At 46.5% G+C, this 19,837-nt stretch overlaps 2 protein-coding genes across 17 annotated transcripts in view; one reads left to right on the top strand and one right to left on the bottom strand.

The window, feature by feature from the left end:
• NSUN7 (NOP2/Sun RNA methyltransferase family member 7) overlaps positions 1–2,066 on the top strand; it is a 61,502-nt gene extending 59,436 nt beyond the window's left edge. The window contains exons 10-11 of the mRNA XM_035005088.1: positions 261–384; positions 1,400–2,066. Of these exons, the coding sequence (XP_034860979.1) occupies positions 261–384; positions 1,400–2,029 (754 nt within the window). The 3' untranslated portion in view covers positions 2,030–2,066. The remainder of the gene's footprint in view (positions 1–260; positions 385–1,399) is intronic.
• A 3,114-nt stretch (positions 2,067–5,180) lies between these two features.
• APBB2 (amyloid beta precursor protein binding family B member 2) overlaps positions 5,181–19,837 on the bottom strand; it is a 363,075-nt gene continuing 348,418 nt past the window's right edge. For all 16 annotated transcript variants that reach the window (XM_035005075.1, XM_035005076.1, XM_035005081.1 and 13 more), the window contains 5 exons: positions 18,322–18,409; positions 17,377–17,460; positions 15,572–15,687; positions 13,706–13,885; positions 5,181–9,041 (listed from right to left, as the gene is read on the bottom strand). In XM_035005075.1, the coding sequence (XP_034860966.1) occupies positions 8,874–9,041; positions 13,706–13,885; positions 15,572–15,687; positions 17,377–17,460; positions 18,322–18,409 (636 nt within the window). In that variant the 3' untranslated portion in view covers positions 5,181–8,873. The remainder of the gene's footprint in view (positions 9,042–13,705; positions 13,886–15,571; positions 15,688–17,376; positions 17,461–18,321; positions 18,410–19,837) is intronic.

The raw sequence follows: 19,837 nt of genomic DNA, 5'->3' as shown, positions 1-19,837 counted from the left end.
TTTTTAATTTGTGGCAAGGTTGATATTCTTGGCATAGTTGCTTAAAGATGCAAACCTTGGGAAGCAAAATAAATTATGAGCTAACGTGAAATATTAGAGCTTTTAATTTACAATATTGTTCTACTTTGGCATTTTATTCTTATTTAGAATTTTTGTTTAAATGGTTAGAAAATAGAAGAAAAATTGTTGAAATTTACTGTCTTTCTCGATTGGCAGACAAGCCATTCTAACCATTTCCTGTTTGCTCATTTCTATTGCAGGCTTAGTCCTCCTGTCCTTCCACTGTGCTCCTTAAAGGAAATACATCTGTCTACTGATAAATTTTTCAGAATGGAACCATCTGGAATTACCAATGGTTGTTTTCTTTCTGTTCTAACAAGGGAGGTAAGGGGGGAAAATTCCAATCCATGTCATACTTTGGAATTAAGAAAGAACAAACCTCATAAAGAGGAACCTAGGTACTTTGTGAACATTTTGTAATGGTGTGCTTATTTATGAATACCCACCATTTGCATCGACATGGATGGGACTGGAAGGGATTGTGCTAAGTGAAATAAGTCAAGCAGAGAAAGACAATTATCATATGGTTTCACTCATATGCGGAACATAAGGAATAGCGCGGAGGACCACAGGGGAAGGGAGGGAATACTGAATGGGAAGAAATCAGATAGGGAGACAAACCATGAGAGACTCTGGACTCTGGAAACAAACTGAGGGTTACAGAAGGGAGGGGGGTGGAGGGATGGAGTAACCGGGTAATGGGTATTAAGGAGGGCACGTGTTGTGATGAGCACCGGATGTTATACACAACTAATGAATCGTTGAACACTACATCAAAAACTTTCAATGTACTATATTCTGGCTAACTGAACATAATAAAAAAAATAGCTAAAAGACAGGAGAAAGAGTTACTACTGTGTGGCACAAAAATCCCTATTTTTTTTTAAGGGTACTTATTTTTTTTAGTAAGCTCTACATCCAACATAGAGCTCAAACCCACGACCCTCAGATCAAGAGTTGCTCACTCTTCTGACTGAGCCCCCCAGGCGCCCCCAAATCCCTATTTTTATCTTCCTATTCCTCCTGAGCGTTCCTCCCTTGCCTGCTCTCCACCCCCACTTTCCAAGCACTTTGCCAACATGTAGTTCATCTAAGCTCACATGGAAGAAATAAGGCCTAGAATTTTTTTTTTTCTATCAGATTTACAAATGGGGAAGTTTAAGTACAAAAAGACAGTCATTTGCTGAGTTTTATGGGATATATTTGGGACTAAGGCCTAAAAACCATTTCTTTTATAGTAATAAAGGTACTCATTTGTTTTTCCTGAAGCTGAGAACATTTGTAATATGCACAGCAATAGTTAACTCTGACAGTGAGTAACTGCTTCTTTTAATTGTAGCGGGACCCATCTGAGACAGTGTCTGTGAGAGACGTTCTGGCCCGGGCTGCCGCTAAGGGTCTACTGGATGGAATTGAGTTGGGTAAATCTTCAAAGCGGGAGAAGAAGAAGAAAAAATCAAAAATATCATTGCCGAAAGCTCCCACTAGTGACAATAACAGTATCCAAACGAAAATCGCTGAGTTCCTGAATCGAGAAACGAATGCACATGCTAATCGGTCAGAGACATTGACAACAAAAACATCTCTGGCACAGAAAAATGCCACTTCAGCAGCTTCTTCCTTGCCGGTCAGAAAACCCGGCAAGCCCGCCGCCAATCCCTTAGTGCCTACCTTTATGAAGAACACAGCTCACCCCAGACCATACGAACGGCAGATAAACTTCGTAAGACGTCGCCCAGAAGACAGAGTGATCGCACTGAAACCCATAGAGATTGTTTTGCCTCCAGTGATGTTGCCATCTTCGAGTCCCCACAGGATCAAATCTCAGATACCAACTCAACATTTTTACTATCATTGGCTTGGACCCAAGACCAGTTACTTTCCCTCACCATCAATAACCAGAAGAGGGGAAAAGCCTAAGGAGAACTTACCTTCCTCCCCACTCAGACGTCCTCGACCATGGCTTTGACTGTGTTGTGGTTTTTACAGACGTCGAGGGCAGTTGACTTTTTGTCAAAGTCTGATACCTCTCTGAAGGTTAGATTACCCTACACAAGATACTCACGCTTTTGGTCACTAAGTATCTTCTACATGTGATAGAACCTTCAAGGGAATTAAGACAAGTGAGAAACAATAATGTAGGCGATTCAACAAGGCCGAAGTCCTGCACTGCAACAGCTCAGTGCTGATCTGTTCTACAATGTCCAGCTGTAGACTCAGGATCAGCTGTTAGAACTTGCCTCCCTCTTGCTAACTTCCAGTCGGGACTCAGGACACTGTTTTAAGAGGAAGCTGCAACAATTTTTCCTGAAGGGAAACACTGTCTGCCTTGTAACAGACTTGAGGCGGGTTTATTAGAAAGTGCAGATAGGGAAAAGCTGCTGGCCTCTCACACCGACTTGAGCTTGCTTTTCCGGATCTATTCACTTGTGGTTTGACATTTTCAATCACTATGGAGGTCGATTTTTTTTCTTAAAAAATCAAAATATTCTTTAAACGTGGGACGGCATGAGTTTTTGTGATGTGATTGAGATTGAGTCCGAGTAGGAAGAACAGAAGGTTCCGAAGTTCCAGGTGTGGGTAGTTCAGCTGCACGTTAGTACCAGAGCGAAAACAGTTTCTCATGGGAAAAGCTTCCAGGATCCTGAGCAGATGGAACATAGTCCACTATCCCTGCTGACCGTGCCAAATATGGTTGGAAAAGAGTGTACACAGATTGCCATCTAAATAGTACTAACTCTGAGGAAGAGGCAAACCTGCTGAATACAAGTGACACCGATTATTAAAGAAATCCATAAAAATGTCTGATTCTGTTCCAAGATCAGGTGAAATGGTAAAATCTACAAGTCATTCCGAATGGCACCCGGTAATCAAACTTTGGGAAATCATTTCTGATGTACAATTAAAATATATTGTAGAGCACTATGTTAATTATATTAAAAGTCAATTCATCTTGGATGTATTATCAGTTGCCTACCAAGAATTGGTATGATTATCATTTCTGGGTCTATTGATTCTTTTTTCATCATGGAAACAGAAATTGTTTGACATTAAATCAAATGAGTTACAACTATGAAACCTATTGTTTAAAAAATGTTCATAGACACAAAGTTTGAATATAAAGTTCTATTTTCAGAATCCAATTGTGTTGAACAGTGTTATGTAAATTCCTAAACGTTCAATTCAGGTGGCATGATTTCAGTAGAACATTATCCTCTTCAAGATGAATTTTTAGGTCGATTTTAGCTCTAATATTCTAGTCGTTATTTTCTCACTTGAAGTGAGGATAAACAAAATGGTGAATTTCATTTTAGTAGTAATAAATATTTTCGCTGAAAATTTACATTTATCAGAATGTGTCAGCGAAGGAAACAGGCCTTTTTATACGTGAACTTCTATTTTAAATCCCCAAAGAATTCTCAATTATGACTCTCAGAAAGTACAGAAATGTTTTAAGTGCCCAACTTAATTTACTGATTTCAAAAATCAAAACCGATAGACCTCTTTGTTTCATAAATTAGGTCTTTCCTCGTACTATTGTCTGGCTCTGGGCGCTCCAGGCCTCTAGAGGGCTAGCTGGTGCAGCTGAGTTGAACTTGGTTGGGTAAAGAGCTGGTATTTTATCCCTGGAATCGCTAATTCCTCCTGCCCTCTTCCCCTGCCCCAGGCTGAAAAGTATTCCATTGTCCAAAAGTAGCAGGTCTGAGATATTTATTTTCTGTGATGTTATACAAACTCTCATTGTAGAGGAATAGTTCAGGATATTTTTCTGGTAAGCTTGTGATTCATGTCATATCACAACTTAAGCCCCTTATTTTCAGTATCTCATCGCACGTATCTTGTCACTCTTTTTCTCTTTAGAAATATATGGGGATTCTAAATGATTCATTAAGCCTGAAGTGTTCTTCTTTGACAGTCTTCTAAGGACGTGATCAATTATTTAAGTACTTTTGTAGAGTAAAAAAGGAAAAAGACTTTGGATAAAAACGTGAGAATTCTAGTGAAGGAGATTATGGATTACACTCACATTTTCCGTTCTTGAACTTCTTAGAGAAAAGTGCTGCAAAAATCTAAAATAATGAATTTACTGGTAGATTCTCCAATAGCAAATTTTATCTGAAATTACCATTAATATAATACCTGAAACCAAAATGAAATTTTGTTCCCTCAGAGTAACTGCCTTTGAATAGTTAGGAAGAAACTGGGGTGGGGGTGGGGGGATGTTTCAAGATGAACCAAAAAAAAAAAAGGGTACATACTCTAAATTCCACTTATCTTCATATGTCTTGACAGTTAAAACTAGCCCTAGCCCAGATCTAACTGCTTTTCTGGTTACCTTTGATTTTAGATTTAGTGCCTGTACAGCTTTTTTTTTTTTTTTTTTTTAAAGATTTTATTTATTTATTTGACAGAGAGAGTGAGAGCAGGAACACAAGCAGGGGGAGTGGGAGAGGGAGAAGCAGGCTTCCCGCCGAGCAGGGAGCCCGATGCGGGACTCGATCCCAGGACCCCGGGATCATGACCTGAGCCGAAGGCAGACGCTTAACGACTGAGCCACCCAGGCGCCCCCCTTTTTTTTTTTTTTTTAAGATTTCATTTATTTATCTGACAGAGAGAGAGAGAGCACAAGCAGGGGGAGTGGCAGGGGCAGAGGGGGTAGCAGGGTCCCCACGGAGCAAGGAGCCCGATGCAGGACTTGATCCCAGGATCCTGGGATCAGGATCTGAGCCAAAGGCAGATGCTTAACCGACTGAGCCACCCGGGTGCCCCTATTCTTCGTTCTTTGACGTCAGGTTCTTAAAAAGAACGAAAGCTAGACTATCTTGATACGAGGAAGACGGCTTCCACAAGTCTCGAGTTGGTGACTAAGGACGCCGGCTGTCACTGCTGATTGACAAATAAGGGCAGTGTGATAAATTACTCAAAATTTAAAGTTACTTTCTAGTTCTTACCAGGTGGAAATCTGCAATAACAATCCAAGCAGAATCTTTCATTACTAAAATGATCTTTAATTTGAGGTAAGAATCATCTGAAAATAAAACGACTAGCATGGAGACACTACACTTGCATTTCCATTCCTGGGTCTGTAGGATTGAGATGTCAGATCAATGAGCCAGACATTTTATGCAGCTAAGTTTATTCTCACAACATGTTACATTAAAATGTGTAAAAGTGGTCAACAGCAAACGGGGCAGAAAGCAAAAGCAAGCGTTCTTTCAGGATAAACAAGCTGCTTTGGATGGCAGGGAGTGCTCTCACTGATCAAGTGTGAGCCGAATCTTTTCTCTGAAGCTGAAATAAATTAAACTTCATTTTCCTGGCTGTGCCACACACATGTCAGCTGTGTATTAGGTTAAGGAAGCCTGGCAAACTAGAGAGCTAATGGTTTTACTAGTTAAATTGTGCTAGCATCAGTCAGGGACAGGTTTCTCCCGTTGTTTGTGAAATCTTGAATTTGTGTGGTGGTGCTTATGAAATGAGTGTGTCATACGAGACGAGGAGGAAAGATTCCGGGCTTCCTAGTGAGTGACCTTGTGTACAATGGCCTTGCAAATCCCCATCATAAAATCGGACTGGATTTTTAAAAAGGTAGCAGTGCTAACAGTTTATCACGAAGAACGTACTTTAATGGAAATGGGCCTAATGTCCCTTCACGCGACCAGACAGACACAAACAGAGAACAATGTCCTAAGTGGCCATGGGTGATCGTATATCCAGGTGGAAACAAAGGGCTTGTGGACATGCGTCTTTGAGGGGAGATCACATGTGCTGTGACGGATATAAAAACAAAGCACCGAGCAGTGCTTTTGGTTTGCAAAGTAAAGTTTTTGCCAGAGGCCTGTTGGCTGTTCCCCTCGATGCCGCCAAGGAGCACAAAGATGAGGTGGCGAGTCTGCGTCTGTCTAGCTGCTTTTAAAAAATAAAAGGACCTTTGAGCATTTTGCCATTTCTTCTACATATTCCAATAAAAATGTGACTACAAATCATTACAAAACCACCTTTTAGGTGACGTATAGTTCACTGAGATTGCTTAGGCCTGGATACACTGTGAGATACTATCCAGTAAAGATAATACATTAACACAATAATGCAGTATATTTCAGTAAAAATAGAATAAATAAAATAAAAATATTTCAAGCCGTATTTAACAGGTTAATTAAAACAATGGTAAGACGAACGAGGCAGAGCGGACACGGCCGCCCGTTTACCGCGTCGCAGGTCTAAAGAAGATGCATAGATAACCCGAGTGTCCCCACAGCGTCAGCTGAGACACCACGCCCTCTCCCAGAGAAGTGCACACAGACCGACGCACGTACTTTTTGGCCATGGCAGAAAGTGTCCGAACGCTCTGTTTAACGTAATGAAGCTTACAAAAAATTAATTGCATTTAGGACGCAAAGCTGTCTTCAAAACAATATCTGCAGTAAAGTTTTCAGTATGTAAAGGCTATCGTTCATCTCAACACATCCTATAATTGCATATATCAATCAGTTTGCTACTTAAAGCTAGCTCAGTATTCTTGATCCTGAAAACAAGCAAAGGTATGCCCTAAAAATTCAACAGTGGGTTCTGGTAGAGATTTCCGACATAAAAGTGGGTGACTTACTCAGAATTTTTATCACTAAAGCCTTTCACTGTGGAGATCGAGATGAGAGATCATTGTGATTGAATTTTGAACAGCTTTTCAAAGGGCAAACTAAGGATTTTCTTAACGCAATAATTTCTTATGATGGCACTGGTTATTTCAGATAGAATAGTACATAGGCTGGTGAGAAGTAGAATTCATTTCTAGGGTGGCATCTTTTTTGTTGTGACCCTAGAGCGCTAGCAAACAGTCCCAGAATTCTGAGGGAACAGGGGCAGGAGGCCCCCTACTCCACTATGTTCTCCGGTGGCGAAGTACCATGAGTTAGGACTGTCTCTACTACCGGTACCACCACCTCTGGGAAATCTCGGAAGTTGAACAGGCTGCACGGCATGCAAGATCCTGTCCTCCGCAACACGTCTGAGGCACGCTGCAGGGCAAGAGGCCTGGACTGAGAGAGGGCAATGGTTTTACGATTAAGACTGCTGTGTGAGGAACTTGGATGTATTCCCCTCCTCCTACAGGGAATTCTAAGATTTCTTGACACTAACTGGACATGCCCAGAGTTAACTGTGGAGAGACCCTTCCTCACTGATGTGGAAGTAGCACGACTTACAACAGAGCTGGGAAGCGTGGGTTCTCGTCCTGGTTCTCTCGCAAACTTCTGAGAGATCTTAGGCTACATGATTGAGCCTCTTGGTACTTTATACATATTTTTATTTCTCAAATGTGTTTAGTACCTTTCTCTACCTCATAAGGCTCAAATGGGGTAAGAATGTGGAAGCCGTTTTAACAAATACATCGCAGTAGATAAAGTGTTACTTTTTATAACTGGATGTCTTAAAATGTTAATTTTGACATTGAAAAGTAAATAAGACTAATATTTAGATTGGTCTCCTTAGCAACTTCCTTTTAAGATAATGTCAACAAGAGTCTAAATCTGTGTATCTTTATAGGTGAGAAAAGAGAAGCAGGAAAATGCTATTTTGGGGAAACTTGTTAAGCAGTCCAGTGTTGCTATGTATATTTTGCTCTGATATGAAATTTTTAAATCTTGAAAAAAATAGAAATTTAAAAATATATCTAGTAAAGTCCAACAAATTCTAATATTAAATACATAACTTCAGAAAGGTTCAATTTAATGTAATTTGTTGCCATGGACAATACATGATGGACAGACAGCTTTCTGGGCAAAAAGCATGAGGGTAAGACTGAGCTGGATACGGAATCCTAGCACAACGTTTCACTAGGAAGACCAACATAATAATGTGGTGGTGGAGACCCAAAATATAAATGACATTTCCTCAACTCCAAATTGCATATTGGCTACTTATCAAACTAAGGATGAAAGGCGTAGGAGAAATATTTCATTTTAACGTTGTTTGTGTAGAGAATGGCCATAGTGAACTATAATTCTCTAGCTGTATTGTACAACATAAGGCAGAAGTTTGAAATACGTCCCACCCGAAATGCATTATGATTTTCTTTCATTTTTCGTTTTTTTTTTAAATAATCGGTTTGAAAGCCATCTAGAAAGGCTATTTTTTTGCTCGATTTCAATTGCTCAAATTTGGTTTACTTTTCAATTCTGAAGTTTCACTTCTGCCCCCAACATCCCACAAGCAGCTGTAGACCTGAAATGGCGTCTGTGCGTCCAAGAGCTCGTCAAGGAAAGCCGCCGGCTGGTTTCTGTTCTGATGCCGACAGCCAGTGTTGTCAACCAAAAGGTTTGATTTCGTGAAAGACTGAAACAAAAACTCCTCATCCTATTTTTACAGCAATTCCATGGTATCTGGTACGCGCTGGCTACTCCAAGGTTGGACACGGGGCAAGTGCTTGCGACAGATCCAGTCCAGAAGACAGTGAAACTAACTCTGGCGCCATTCGCCCCAAGGACTCAGCTGTAGTTCACGAGGAGGGCTGTGGCCACATTCTTCTCCGTGTGCATGAAGTCAAGTAATGGTCACCATATTTACAGTAAGAAAAAGACCTTCCACTGCTCAGGATGTATCTGACTGATAGCAAAAAAAATTAGTCATGCTTCTTTTCATATCACAGGATGGTGGCAAGACAAGAGAACATGCTTGTCTAACACTGTTTGGTTAAGGATTAATTCTCTGAAGACAAAGCATCAGCAACTGAATGGAAGGCCAGGTATCAGTTCATCTTCTTTAGTGTAGCTATTCAATCTTCAGGTACATATTCCAGAATCCTTTAACATATGCAGCTATGGTGTCTCTGAGACAGGGCGTTTCTGTTTCAAAGTGTCAATGAGGGATAAGACCCCCCGTTTTACATTGGTTGTGACCCGTCTGGTCACTGAGTCTGCTGGCGGAGGAGGTGGTCGAACTTTCTGGGAAGGCGGCCTGGCTACCAAGCACTTCTGGTATCGTAACTGAAATGAAGCAGAAGTGTTTTATGGTCGTTAATGACGTGTCATCCCTTCTTGTTTCATTTCACTTTAATCCACCAATACATTTACTTCCAAAATGTAATGACCTAGCTCCTAAACATAAACCCAACAGTTTATTTCTTAATGTGGGTATTTGAAATGTTCTCAAAAGATCATTAGGCTGGGCGCCTGGGTGGCTCAGTCGGTTGAGCGACTGCCTTCGGCTCAGGTCATGATCCTGGAGTCCCGGGATCGAGTCCCGCATCGGGCTCCCTGCTCGGCAGGGAGTCTGCTTCTCCCTCTGACCCTCCCCCCTCTCATGTGTTCTCTCTCATTCTCTCCCTCTCAAATAAATAAATAAAATCTTTAAAAAAAAAATCATTAGGCTTGGGGCACGTGGGTGGCTCAGTCGGTTAAGCATCCGACTCTTGATCTCAGCTCAGGTCTCGATCTTGGGGAAAAAAAGATCATTCGGCTCAACAAAGGTGTGGTGGCTTTTGCCATCCTTCTCCACCCTCTACTTGTTCTCTATATGGATAGGCTGTAATTAATATACCTAAAAGTCAAAGAGCTAATGAAAAGGAAAAGGATCGGGCCAGACAATATTCGAGTTTTGTGGGAGACAGGTACAACTCTGTACATGAGGTGAGTGCTCAGGGCTAACTGGGAGACAACACAGTAGAAAGGGCACAGTCTGAATCTGGGCTCTATCACTTACGTGAACTGTATGACCCAAGCAAGGTACTCAATCTCTCACCCTCAGTTGCTTCCATGTAAAATGGCACAAAGCTGGGACCTTCACAGAGGCCGTTACGATTAAGGAATCCTTGCAGAATGCCGAAAACGCCTAGCAACACTGAAGGCGTTCAGAAATGTTCGGTCCCTTTCCTGTTTCTTGCTTTAACAAAACAGAAGGATGTGTACAGATTTCAGGATACATTTTATCTGCAAGTCTAAATCCTAATGGGTTTCAAAATTTTAAGTAATCTCGAATTCATGACCCCAAGATCAAGAGTTGCACGCTCTGCCGACCGAGCCAGCCAGAAGCCCCTAAATCCTAATGGGTTTTAACTGTCCATTAGCGCTGTTGGCACCACAGTTTCCCTCCTTCAGAAATGAAACACAATCCACCTGCTTTTATATTAATGAGAAGATAAGCAATTCTTCAAAATTAGATACGAAGGTTAAAATTTACCAAATACGTTTCTTCTTAATCCAAGCACTTTAAAATAATTGATTCCATGGCTGATTTTTTTAAACTCTACTTAAACATCAATAGGTTCTTTAGTACAGTGTGAAACAGGCTGATGCTTCCCCACGGGAAGCATGAACTCCAGGTAGGACTCCTGAGTCACAAAGCCCCGAGGTTACAGAACTAGCCCCTTTCGACCAGTCATCCAAGAAAGGATTTCTCGTTTCCTCTGCGTAAGGTACCTTGCTAGGTCTGCACCACAACCCAGACCACACACTTCCAAAGCACAGATCTGTAAACGGGCAGCTGTCGCATCATGGTGCACTGGACTAGGAATCTCTCCTGGGAGGTGTGTCCAGTGTGAGTCAAAACTGCACCTGATGGAATTTCAGGCAGGCTCCCTCTCTCCTAAATTTCACCAAAATATCTTCAGCTGGGCCTATACCACACACTGCAAAAGATGCCTAAAAATTAAGTAGATTCAAAAGAGTGGGTCAACACCACAGGTATTTCAGATGGTATAAATTCACGCGCAGATAGTTCAGACAGAGATTCATGCAGATCGGACTCCAGAGGAAAGCCACTGAGTCAGAAATGCTGGGATCTGAGTGTAAAGAGTGTGATGTTATCAGTGCGCCTTTATACCGGATTGGCCGAGCTGCTTCAGCTGGCCTCCCTATTGCAATTAAAATCGTAAGTAAATGAGTAAAAATTGTTTCTTAGAAAATGAGTCTGGGAATCAGAAAACAAACTGTAACCAGTGATAAAGCTAATTATTTAATTGTCACCAGCATTTAAAATGTACAATTAAGGCTGAAAGCCATTCATTTTACGACTAAAACCATCTGTTATGATCCTTTTTCAATTTCATGAAATACCTAAATAGTCATCCTCCATTTTTGCTTGACTGGATGCTTTCATTGTCTTCATCCCGTCTCAGTCTCCCATGCTGGGTTCGGGGGTTCACCTGGACCCCTCTACCAGCTCTGTCAGCCCCCCCCCCCCCCCGCCCGGGTCCGGGGGTCCCCCCGCCCCCCTCTACCAGCTCTGCCCCCCCCCCCCCCCCCCCCCGCCCCTTCTCTTTGTGGGCAGATCTGAGTTACTAGCCTCCCGGCTCCACGGCACTTGACAAAGGCCTGAGGGCAGAAGGACGCCAGCCCATGAGCACCCCGCACCGGCTCTTGCCTTCCCTCCTTCCCTCCCCTCTCCACTCAAAGGTGTCCTTTAAGTCAGCTGGCTCCCTTCCCCGTGCCTCGCCTTGGCCATCTAGAGCCCAGCTCATCCTCTGCTTCATTCTTCACCCGGCAACTGCGTGTTTACCACGTGTAAACAACAGGGAACACCACCTGCTTCTCCTGGACCCCTAGCGTCTGGCTAGTCTCGAAGTCACCGTGACCCAGTGAGGAGGCTAAACCCCAGCCCTAGGCTCTTTTTTTTTTTTTTAAAGATTTTATTTATTTATTTGCGAGAGCGAGAATGAGAGAGAGAGAGAGCATGAGAGGGGGGACGATCAGAGGGAGAAGCAGACTCCCCGCCGAGCAGGGAGCCCGATGCGGGACTCGATCCTGGGACCCCAGGACCATGACCTGAGCCGAAGGCAGCCGCTCAACCGACTGAGCCACCCAGGCGCCCGCAGCCCTAGGCTCTTAATCTACCACCAAGACCTTGCCCCAACTGTATATCTGACCCCCATTTCTTTTCTTTTTTTTTTTTTTTTAAAGATTTTATTTATTTGAGAGAGAGGGAGAAGCAGACCCCCCTGCTGAGCAGGGAGCCCGACGCAGGCCCGATCGCAGGACCCTGGGACCATGACCTGAGCCGAAGGCAGATGCTTAAGCCACCCAGGCGCCCTTATGACCCCCATTTCAATCCAGCTTTGCTAGCTCATTTCCCTCAGTCTAAAAAATGTGTGAGTTTCCCTCCCCCATAAAACAAGAAGCAAACCCCCTTACTGTTGTGCTTTGAACTACCCCTTCCCTGTCAGACCTTGGTCGACTTTCAGGGTCTCTGCGTCTTTTTCCTCCTGGCCACCTCTCAGTCCAGTGTGGTCTTATACTTTTACTCACAGCACTTTTACACCACAACTGGCTCACGTGTCTCCCCCTGTAGCTAAGCTCTGTAATGCAAGGATCGGATCTCACTCGAACTTTCCAGAGTCCAGCCCATGAACGGTGGGTTGAATTAAATGAAGAACCGGTGCTTCACATTCAGTATTGCTCATCCCCAGCCAGGCGATTCTCTACCACGTCCCAAGGCATCTGCTCCTGCTTACTCCACTGCCACACTCCTGGTTTAGACCCTCCGGAACCCAGGTGTGGACCAGTATAATGGCTTCCTGGCCATTGTCCTTTCAACCCATCCCCTCCTCTAGTCTCTCTTTTTGGGGGAGTATGCTTTTAAAACCCAGTATCAATTCATCGCTCCTGCTTAACAATGTTCGCTGAAGATAAACACGCTGGCGTGACGTCACCTCCTTTTCTCAGTTCCAGCTATCCAACTTGCTGCTGCTAAGAATTAGCACCCACCCCAGGTCTTGATGCCTACATTCATACTGTTCCCTCAGTTTTTCTAGAACTTTTTTGGGGCGCCTCGGTGGCTCAGTCATTAGGCGTCTGCCTTCGGCTCAGGTCATGATCCTGGGGTCCTGGGATCGAGCCCCGCATCGGGCTCCCTGCTCGGCGGGAAGCCTGCTTCTCCCTCTCCCACTCCCCCTGCTTGTGTTCCCTCCCTCGCTGTGTCTCTCTCTGTCAAATAAATAAATAACATCTTAAAAAAAAAAATAGAACTTTTTCAGTGCCCAGCATCATAGGTGCTCAAAGGATATTTGCAGAATGAAGAATGAGGTATTTTTGTTTGAAATCCTATATGTGGTATAAAGAGCGTGGCTGTGTCACCTGAAAAACTCGGGGCTGAACGCAGGCTTTGTCTCTTATCGCCTTTCCTCTGAGCCTCTGTGTCCTCATAAATAAAACAGAACTAACCACCCTACAAATGGTCGTTGTAAGGACTAAGTTCACAGATACAAATTAAATATATAAGACCGACGTGCTGAAACCAACTATCTGAAATACAAATCATTCAACACACTGCATTTCTTAAGTCCTAAGCTGGTTCTAAAGAGCACCAACTCCTACACGCCCAACATTTCCTGACCGTATACTGAAGTTAATCAGGGATCGAGAATTAAGACTCCTCCAATCTGCAGATTTGACGATCCCTGCTGTCAGGGGTACCGGAGTCCCTACAGAATGCGGCTCCATCGGCCCGGCTTCCTGTCGGCGCCCTTGGCCGCTGAGATGGCCAACTGCTCGCCACGACGGATCGCGTCCGCAGGACTGGGGGCGCGACCCAGCAGAGCGTCCCTTTAGAGAGGAGACCTATTTTCCTTCAAATGAGGAGCTCCGCCCTGATTTCCTGCACACAGCACGAGAGCAGAGGCGCAGAGCCGCGGCAGCGCCCCGCAGGGACCACTCACCATGCAGGCGGCCTGCACCGCCTCCGACACGTTACCCGCGTTAGGCTCGCACCAGAACACATGGCACTCGAAGCGCTGGTTCCCGGTGTCCATGATGAAGGCAAACGTATGGACATCCTTCCCGACGCCCATGAAGGACAGGAATCGCACGCGGCACTCCACCAAGACTTCCTCTTCATTCTGCAAGACACGCTGTTGAGCAGCCCGCTCTCTGTGAAGCCGGGCAACAGTCCTACTAAACGGGCTCATTCCTTAAACCGCAGAATCAAGGCCGGAGCGGAGCAGAGAGACACTGGCATTAAAAATATATAGCTTGCCTGGATTTAGCAAGCACTCGTATTTTTCTAGAAAGGCGAGTTTCTAAATGTGTCTGGAGAGGCCACCCCTGCTATGCGGGCGTCTCACTGACATTTAGTCTGCTCCGAACTTCGCTGCGGTCGCGTGTGTTCTGTTCTCTGGCTACCACACTGCGGGCCTGGGCGTCCACGGTGGGCAGCAGGGGGTCACGCAAACTCGGTAGGCTTTGCTCACACAGGGCACCCGGCGGCTCAAAACCCGTTCGGCCAGGCGAACCCGCTGGAAACCTCAGGGCACCAAGAGAAAATGAGCCACGGCATCTCTTTTCGTCCGGTTCTCCTTCCCATGCTAAATAGTACGCTGAATCGTATTTCTATCTAAAACCGTGTAGAAAAGCTGCCAAATCACTCCCCCCCTCCCCAAACTGGTGTCCATATGGTATCCATATGATGCAGGGTAAAGAAATGTTCGGAATTCATTCTTATGAACACCACATCCTCTGCAGCAACCATATGCAATTTTTGAATTAGTAAACACATCCAGAATGTTGACTTTTGGATCATTAACTCTTGACTTACTAAATATTCACTCAGGTGCTACAGAATTCTTTTATAGCAAATGAAAGGAGCCTGAGGCGCCATGAAGTTTTCTTGGGAGAAACGATGTTTAGGAGGTTTAGGCTGAGATCCGGGTAAGGGTCGGGCGGGGTGGGGGGGGTGGGCACAGAGGGGGCAGCACTTGCAGATGCTGAGGGAGAAAAGGGCGTGACACGTTTAAAGACTTAAGAAGATCCAGCCTGGCAGGCTGAGAGGCAGGGTCAGTGAGCATCTGACTCCTAACTCCTTCTGCGAAGGTGCATTGGGCTCAAAAGTGAGCTCCCCGTGGACAGAATCAAGAGCACGCCAATGCCTTGGGGTCTTTCCATGACAGGTGCCTCACAGAGGGAGAACTGAAAAGGGGTCAGGAGTCTGGAGCAGACTGCTGGACTGAATCCTGAGCTTGCTGCTTCTAGCTGTTGTGACCACAGACACTTATTCGATCTCCTTGTGCCTCAGTTTCCTCAACCATAAAATTGGGACAATCTGGTCTGAGGCTAATGCTGGCCTCTCTCAATGACCATCAGCCCCTGCTGCTCCTGACAGAACAAACCCCAGGACCTCCCACAACTGAAGCAGCTCCTGCGCCCCAACTCCAGACAAAGAGCCCGGTCCACACTGAAGCCTGGAGAGTAGCCAGAAAACCAAACCCTGCAAGGAGTGACTGACGGTGTCATACAGGTACCTCTAGCAAATGATTTCCATCTCTGGGGCGCAAGAGGAAGAAAGAATTGGGAGCACCAGGAGAGAAGCTTCTTAGTTCAAAGAAAAGCACAGTGATGCAGAGATCCAGACACAAAGGCAGAAAAAAAAGCTGTTTTTTTAAAAATGCAGGCATCTTACTCACAATTAAGCATAACCACCCCTCCCCCTGCCTCCCACCCCCCAAAGGTCAAGCCTTGGCTACGTGTCTGTGTTTCACGGGAGATTACCGTAACCCACACAGACCAACCCCATGTCCGATCCTGCTCACCTTTTCACTGATGACGGTCACAGTAGCATCTGCCACATTCATGTTCACCGACGGCCAATCCTCCTTGTTGGATGAGGTCATAAGATTTTCTATGGCATTGTTCAGAGTATCCATTCCTGTGGATGGAACAGATTGCTGAACAAGGTCCTAAAGCCATTTATCACTCTCCAGCGTGGGCCCAAATCACCCAGTAGCAGCTACACCCAAACGGATCTTTTTTCTTTTTTTTTGTAGCCCCAGAAGACATTTTGAGCATTTCATTGCTTAAAAGAAAAAAAAAATGCCAGCTTTTTCAACAGAAAGAAGGGTCATGAGAACCCCTGGAGAGGTGTAGTGGGTGATGTCCAGTCTAACTGGACCACGGTGCTACTTTCTCTCCAAAGAGTCTCTAGCCCCGAGTATATAGATAGTACTTAAACAAATGTTACCTCTTCCTAAGCAAGGAGCCTTGGGAAGAGGAACAGAACAGAAGCCAGCACTCGCTAGAATACCCCAATCTTCCTCCACCTTACTTTGCCACTTAAACGAGGCCAAGTGTGGAAGGCCTTGTACGTGAGCAGGATGCACTGTGCAAGGGGCCCTCCAGCTGAGTGTTGGCAGTGCGTGGGGGGGTGGGGGTGGGGGTGGGGGTGGGAGAGCGATTCTACTGAGCTCTCAGTCACATACGATTTACTCATCTGAAGTGTACCATGTGCGAGTTTGTAGTGTATTCACAGAGTGGTGCAACCATCGCCACAATCAATTTTAGAACATTTTTATCACCCCGAAAAGAAACCCTGTACATTTTCGGGGTCACCATCTAGTTCTTCCCAGCCCCCTGGTCCTAGGCAATTACTGATTCAATTTCTATCTCCAGAGGGCTGTCTCTTCTTGACGTTTCGTACACATGGAATCACACAGTACGTGGTTCTTTGTTTCTGGCCGCTGTCGTGCGGCATCCTGTCTTCTAGGCTGATCCATGTTGTAGCACATGTCAGTACTTGATGCCTCTTTACCACCAAATAAAATCACACGGTATGGCGGCATCACAGTTTTATTTTATTTTTTGGCAGGATCACATTTTATTAATCTGTTTTGTCAGTTGATGGACATTTGTTCCCACTTTCTGACTATGATGAATAAGTGTAGCTGCGAATGTTTGTGTGGACGGATGTTTTAATTTCGCTTGGGGATATGCCCAGGAGCAGAACTGCTGAGTCCAGTGGTAACTGTGTGTTTGACCTGCCGGACTTTTTTCCAAAGCAGCTGTACCATTTCTCCCAAGCAGGGCATGAGGGTTCTGATTTCTCCTCAGCCTTTTCTACCCAGGGAAAGGCTCCATCTCCCAGCCTCCTGTCAGCTTGGTAAGTTCTAACCCCTGGGATGGGAGTTGACTGCGGGCTGTGCTGCTTTGGGGTCACCCCTGAAAAGGAAAGCACAAGGGCTCCCTCAGCCTTTTCCCCCTGCCCAGTGGTCAACAAGGACCAGAGCAGGCACCCCAGCCCCAGAGACGGAAGCTCCCTCTGAGAAGAGCAGAGCCCTCCAGAGCCCTGGATCACGCGTCTCGGGACAGCTGCGTGATGAGAACTATGTGTCTGCCTCGTTCGAGTCCCTCCGTTCTGCGGACAAGATGACCGAGCAGCTTAGCCTGTCCCCTATTGCTCTTCTGATCAGGACCGTTTACGTGCTGTGGCTGCTCACAGGGCAGGGGCCTGATTCAAGACCAGGAAAGGGGACAGAAAAGCCCCCACCCTCCGGGCAGGGGGGGCTCCCCCCACGGGCTCCCGAACACTCGCACAGGGAAAGGACGTAAGCGCTGCACGTACCGACTGGCTTGTCGACGGGTAACATGCCCAAGTACCACACGTGGAACCTCTGCACCAGCTCAGTCTTTGGTGTCGGAAAATCTACTACAGAGAGCAAAAGCAACAGATCTTTCGCCATGGTCCCAGCACACACGTCTACACAGCCGCCGCTCTGCGTATGGTCTGGACGGCCCGGGGCCCCCCTCCCCTGCGCCACGGCGCCCCGCTTCCAGAGGAAGAGGCAGCTCCCGTGCTGGGAGAAGAGCCTCTCTCCCAGCAGACGCCGGGGCCCCCCCAGCCCACCGAAATCCCGGTCAGCCTTCCCTTCTGGCAGGGGAGGCGCGGGGGAGCGCCGAGGGCACCGCGTGCATTCGAGCCGCCACCATCTGACACATGCTGAGCACCGGCTTCTGATGGCCTGCTTGATGCCCAGGGAAGACCTCATCACTCAGGGCACAGAGGCACGAGGAGGAACTACACAGAAACCCCCCAAATATCTGTATTTTTATTTTACGACAGAGGTATAACTGTCCTGACAGAGAGCATTCTGTGTTTCAGGTGTACAACTCGGTGACTTGATATTTGCATCTATTGCAAAAACAATCACCAGAGTAAGTCTGCTTAACATTCATCATTATACTTAAGAACAACATTTTTTTCCCCCACATCAACCCATATATTTTTAAACTAGCTGGTTCTTATCCCACGCTGTACCTGAGCTACAAAACCACTAAAGGTAATATTCTTTCATCTTGCCCAGGAACAAGAAGACTCATCCTGGCCTTTTGTGCCTCATCCTATTGACACAACATTAACTCTGTGCCCAGGAGGACCCCTGGTGCTTGCTCAGCGAGCATCTGTTGGCTTGAGCATGGCTTCTCAGGAAGCAGGGAAGGGCCTCTGGCTCTGACTAGGACGGACCGCGGGACGGCGCCAGCATGAGGAGAGCGGCCGCCGCTGACCTACCTTGTAAGGGCACGTCGAGGTTCACATTGGCTCTTTCCTGTAAGGAGCTGCAGGCCAGGGCTTTGGCATTCTTCCGTTCGGCCATAATCTGAAGAAGAGAAAACACACCTGCGGTCCGTGGCTACAGACCCCATGTCTTCAGCTATTCCCGCCAGGCGAGGGTCTGAGCTGACCTGGCTTCCAAGTCAAACAGGCTTCAGTCTACGGCCTGACTTCCCACCCCTGTATCGCTGAGCTGTTTTGAGAACTATGCTCCTTTCCCCAGGGGTAACAGGCGAGGGACTATCCCTCCGAGTTGCAGTCTCCTGATTGCTCGGAAATGATTCCTCCATTCAGCAGGCTCCCGCCTCTAGTGAAACAACCCAAACAGATACCCTCTGCTGGCCCACGGTTGCCCACAGCAACGGACTTTTCCCATTGCTCCTGAAAGCTGAACACTCTTTTCAGGGCTCTGGGGATAGTGTTTGTAGGTTCAAATCCCACCTTCGCTACATACTAGCTGTGTGACCTTGGGCCAGTCACCCGACCTCTTGTGCCTCATTTCTTCTTCGCACCTGGGAATCCTAGTATTTACGTCCCAGTATTTACGTCGGTTCTGAGGATTCAGTGTCAGCGCTCGGAAATATTCGCTGCTATCAGGACTGTTCCCAAATCCGTCAGCTGGCTACTGAATTGGTGGTCTGCTGCGAGGGGCCATGAGCATCACCTTTCGCTCCTCTTCGCTCAGTGCTGTTGGTTTAGGGACTGAAAGAACGCCCCCCTTCGGTGACCCCCCAAGTCAGTCACACCTTCATTCCCAGCCCCAAGCTTTGCATTCCAGGCGGAACAGAAGTCGCTTCGGGCCCAGAGCCCCCCGCCAGCCCTCTCGCGGTCCGTGCCTGGGACGGCGGGCCAGAGGGCCACTACCAACAACAGCCATACATTTCACCGAGCACTTCCTCTGTGCTAGGCCGTGTTCTGGCGGCTTGACACGAGAACACAAGCTCCACAAGGACAAAGATTTTCTCCCCCCGTTTAGTCTCTGCTGTGTTCTCAGAACAGTACCTGGCACGTAAATGGCGTTCCGAGCTATCGGCTGCCGTGACTGAATGAAGGCAGGGACAAGGAGGACGCGCGCTGCACGGGCCTGTCGACGCCAGAGTGGGATAGAGGGTGGTCGCCGGGATTAGAGCAGCAGACCGGTCCCAGCTCCTACCCATCCCTTAGGAAACGTGGCTGGCACCTGCTTTGCTTCTGCTGCTCAGACACCGGGCTACAGCCTGGGCAGGGAGCTGAGGGAGCACTGTCACGAGGCCGGGTCTCGGCATCCGCCTCAAACTAGAAAGGTGACATCCAGCAGAGTTGACGGCCAAGTCCCATGTTCAGATTAAGTCAGTCTGGGGAGTGGAAAGGCCTGGCCGCAGGACATCCATGACAGCGCCCTGGGGATCTGGCCAACAGCTATTTGAACACAAGCCGGCAGGTGATGTGGTTGCTAAAAACATCAATCACCCCTGTACTGTACTCCTTGGAGGTC

Source organism: Mirounga leonina, unplaced genomic scaffold (assembly GCF_011800145.1).
Source record: "Mirounga leonina isolate KUSES-001 unplaced genomic scaffold, KU_Mleo_1.0 Mir_129, whole genome shotgun sequence".
NCBI classification, from domain to species: Eukaryota; Metazoa; Chordata; class Mammalia; order Carnivora; family Phocidae; genus Mirounga; species Mirounga leonina.
The sequence above is the reverse complement of the archived record's forward strand: the minus strand, read 5'-3'. Positions and strand labels throughout refer to the sequence as shown.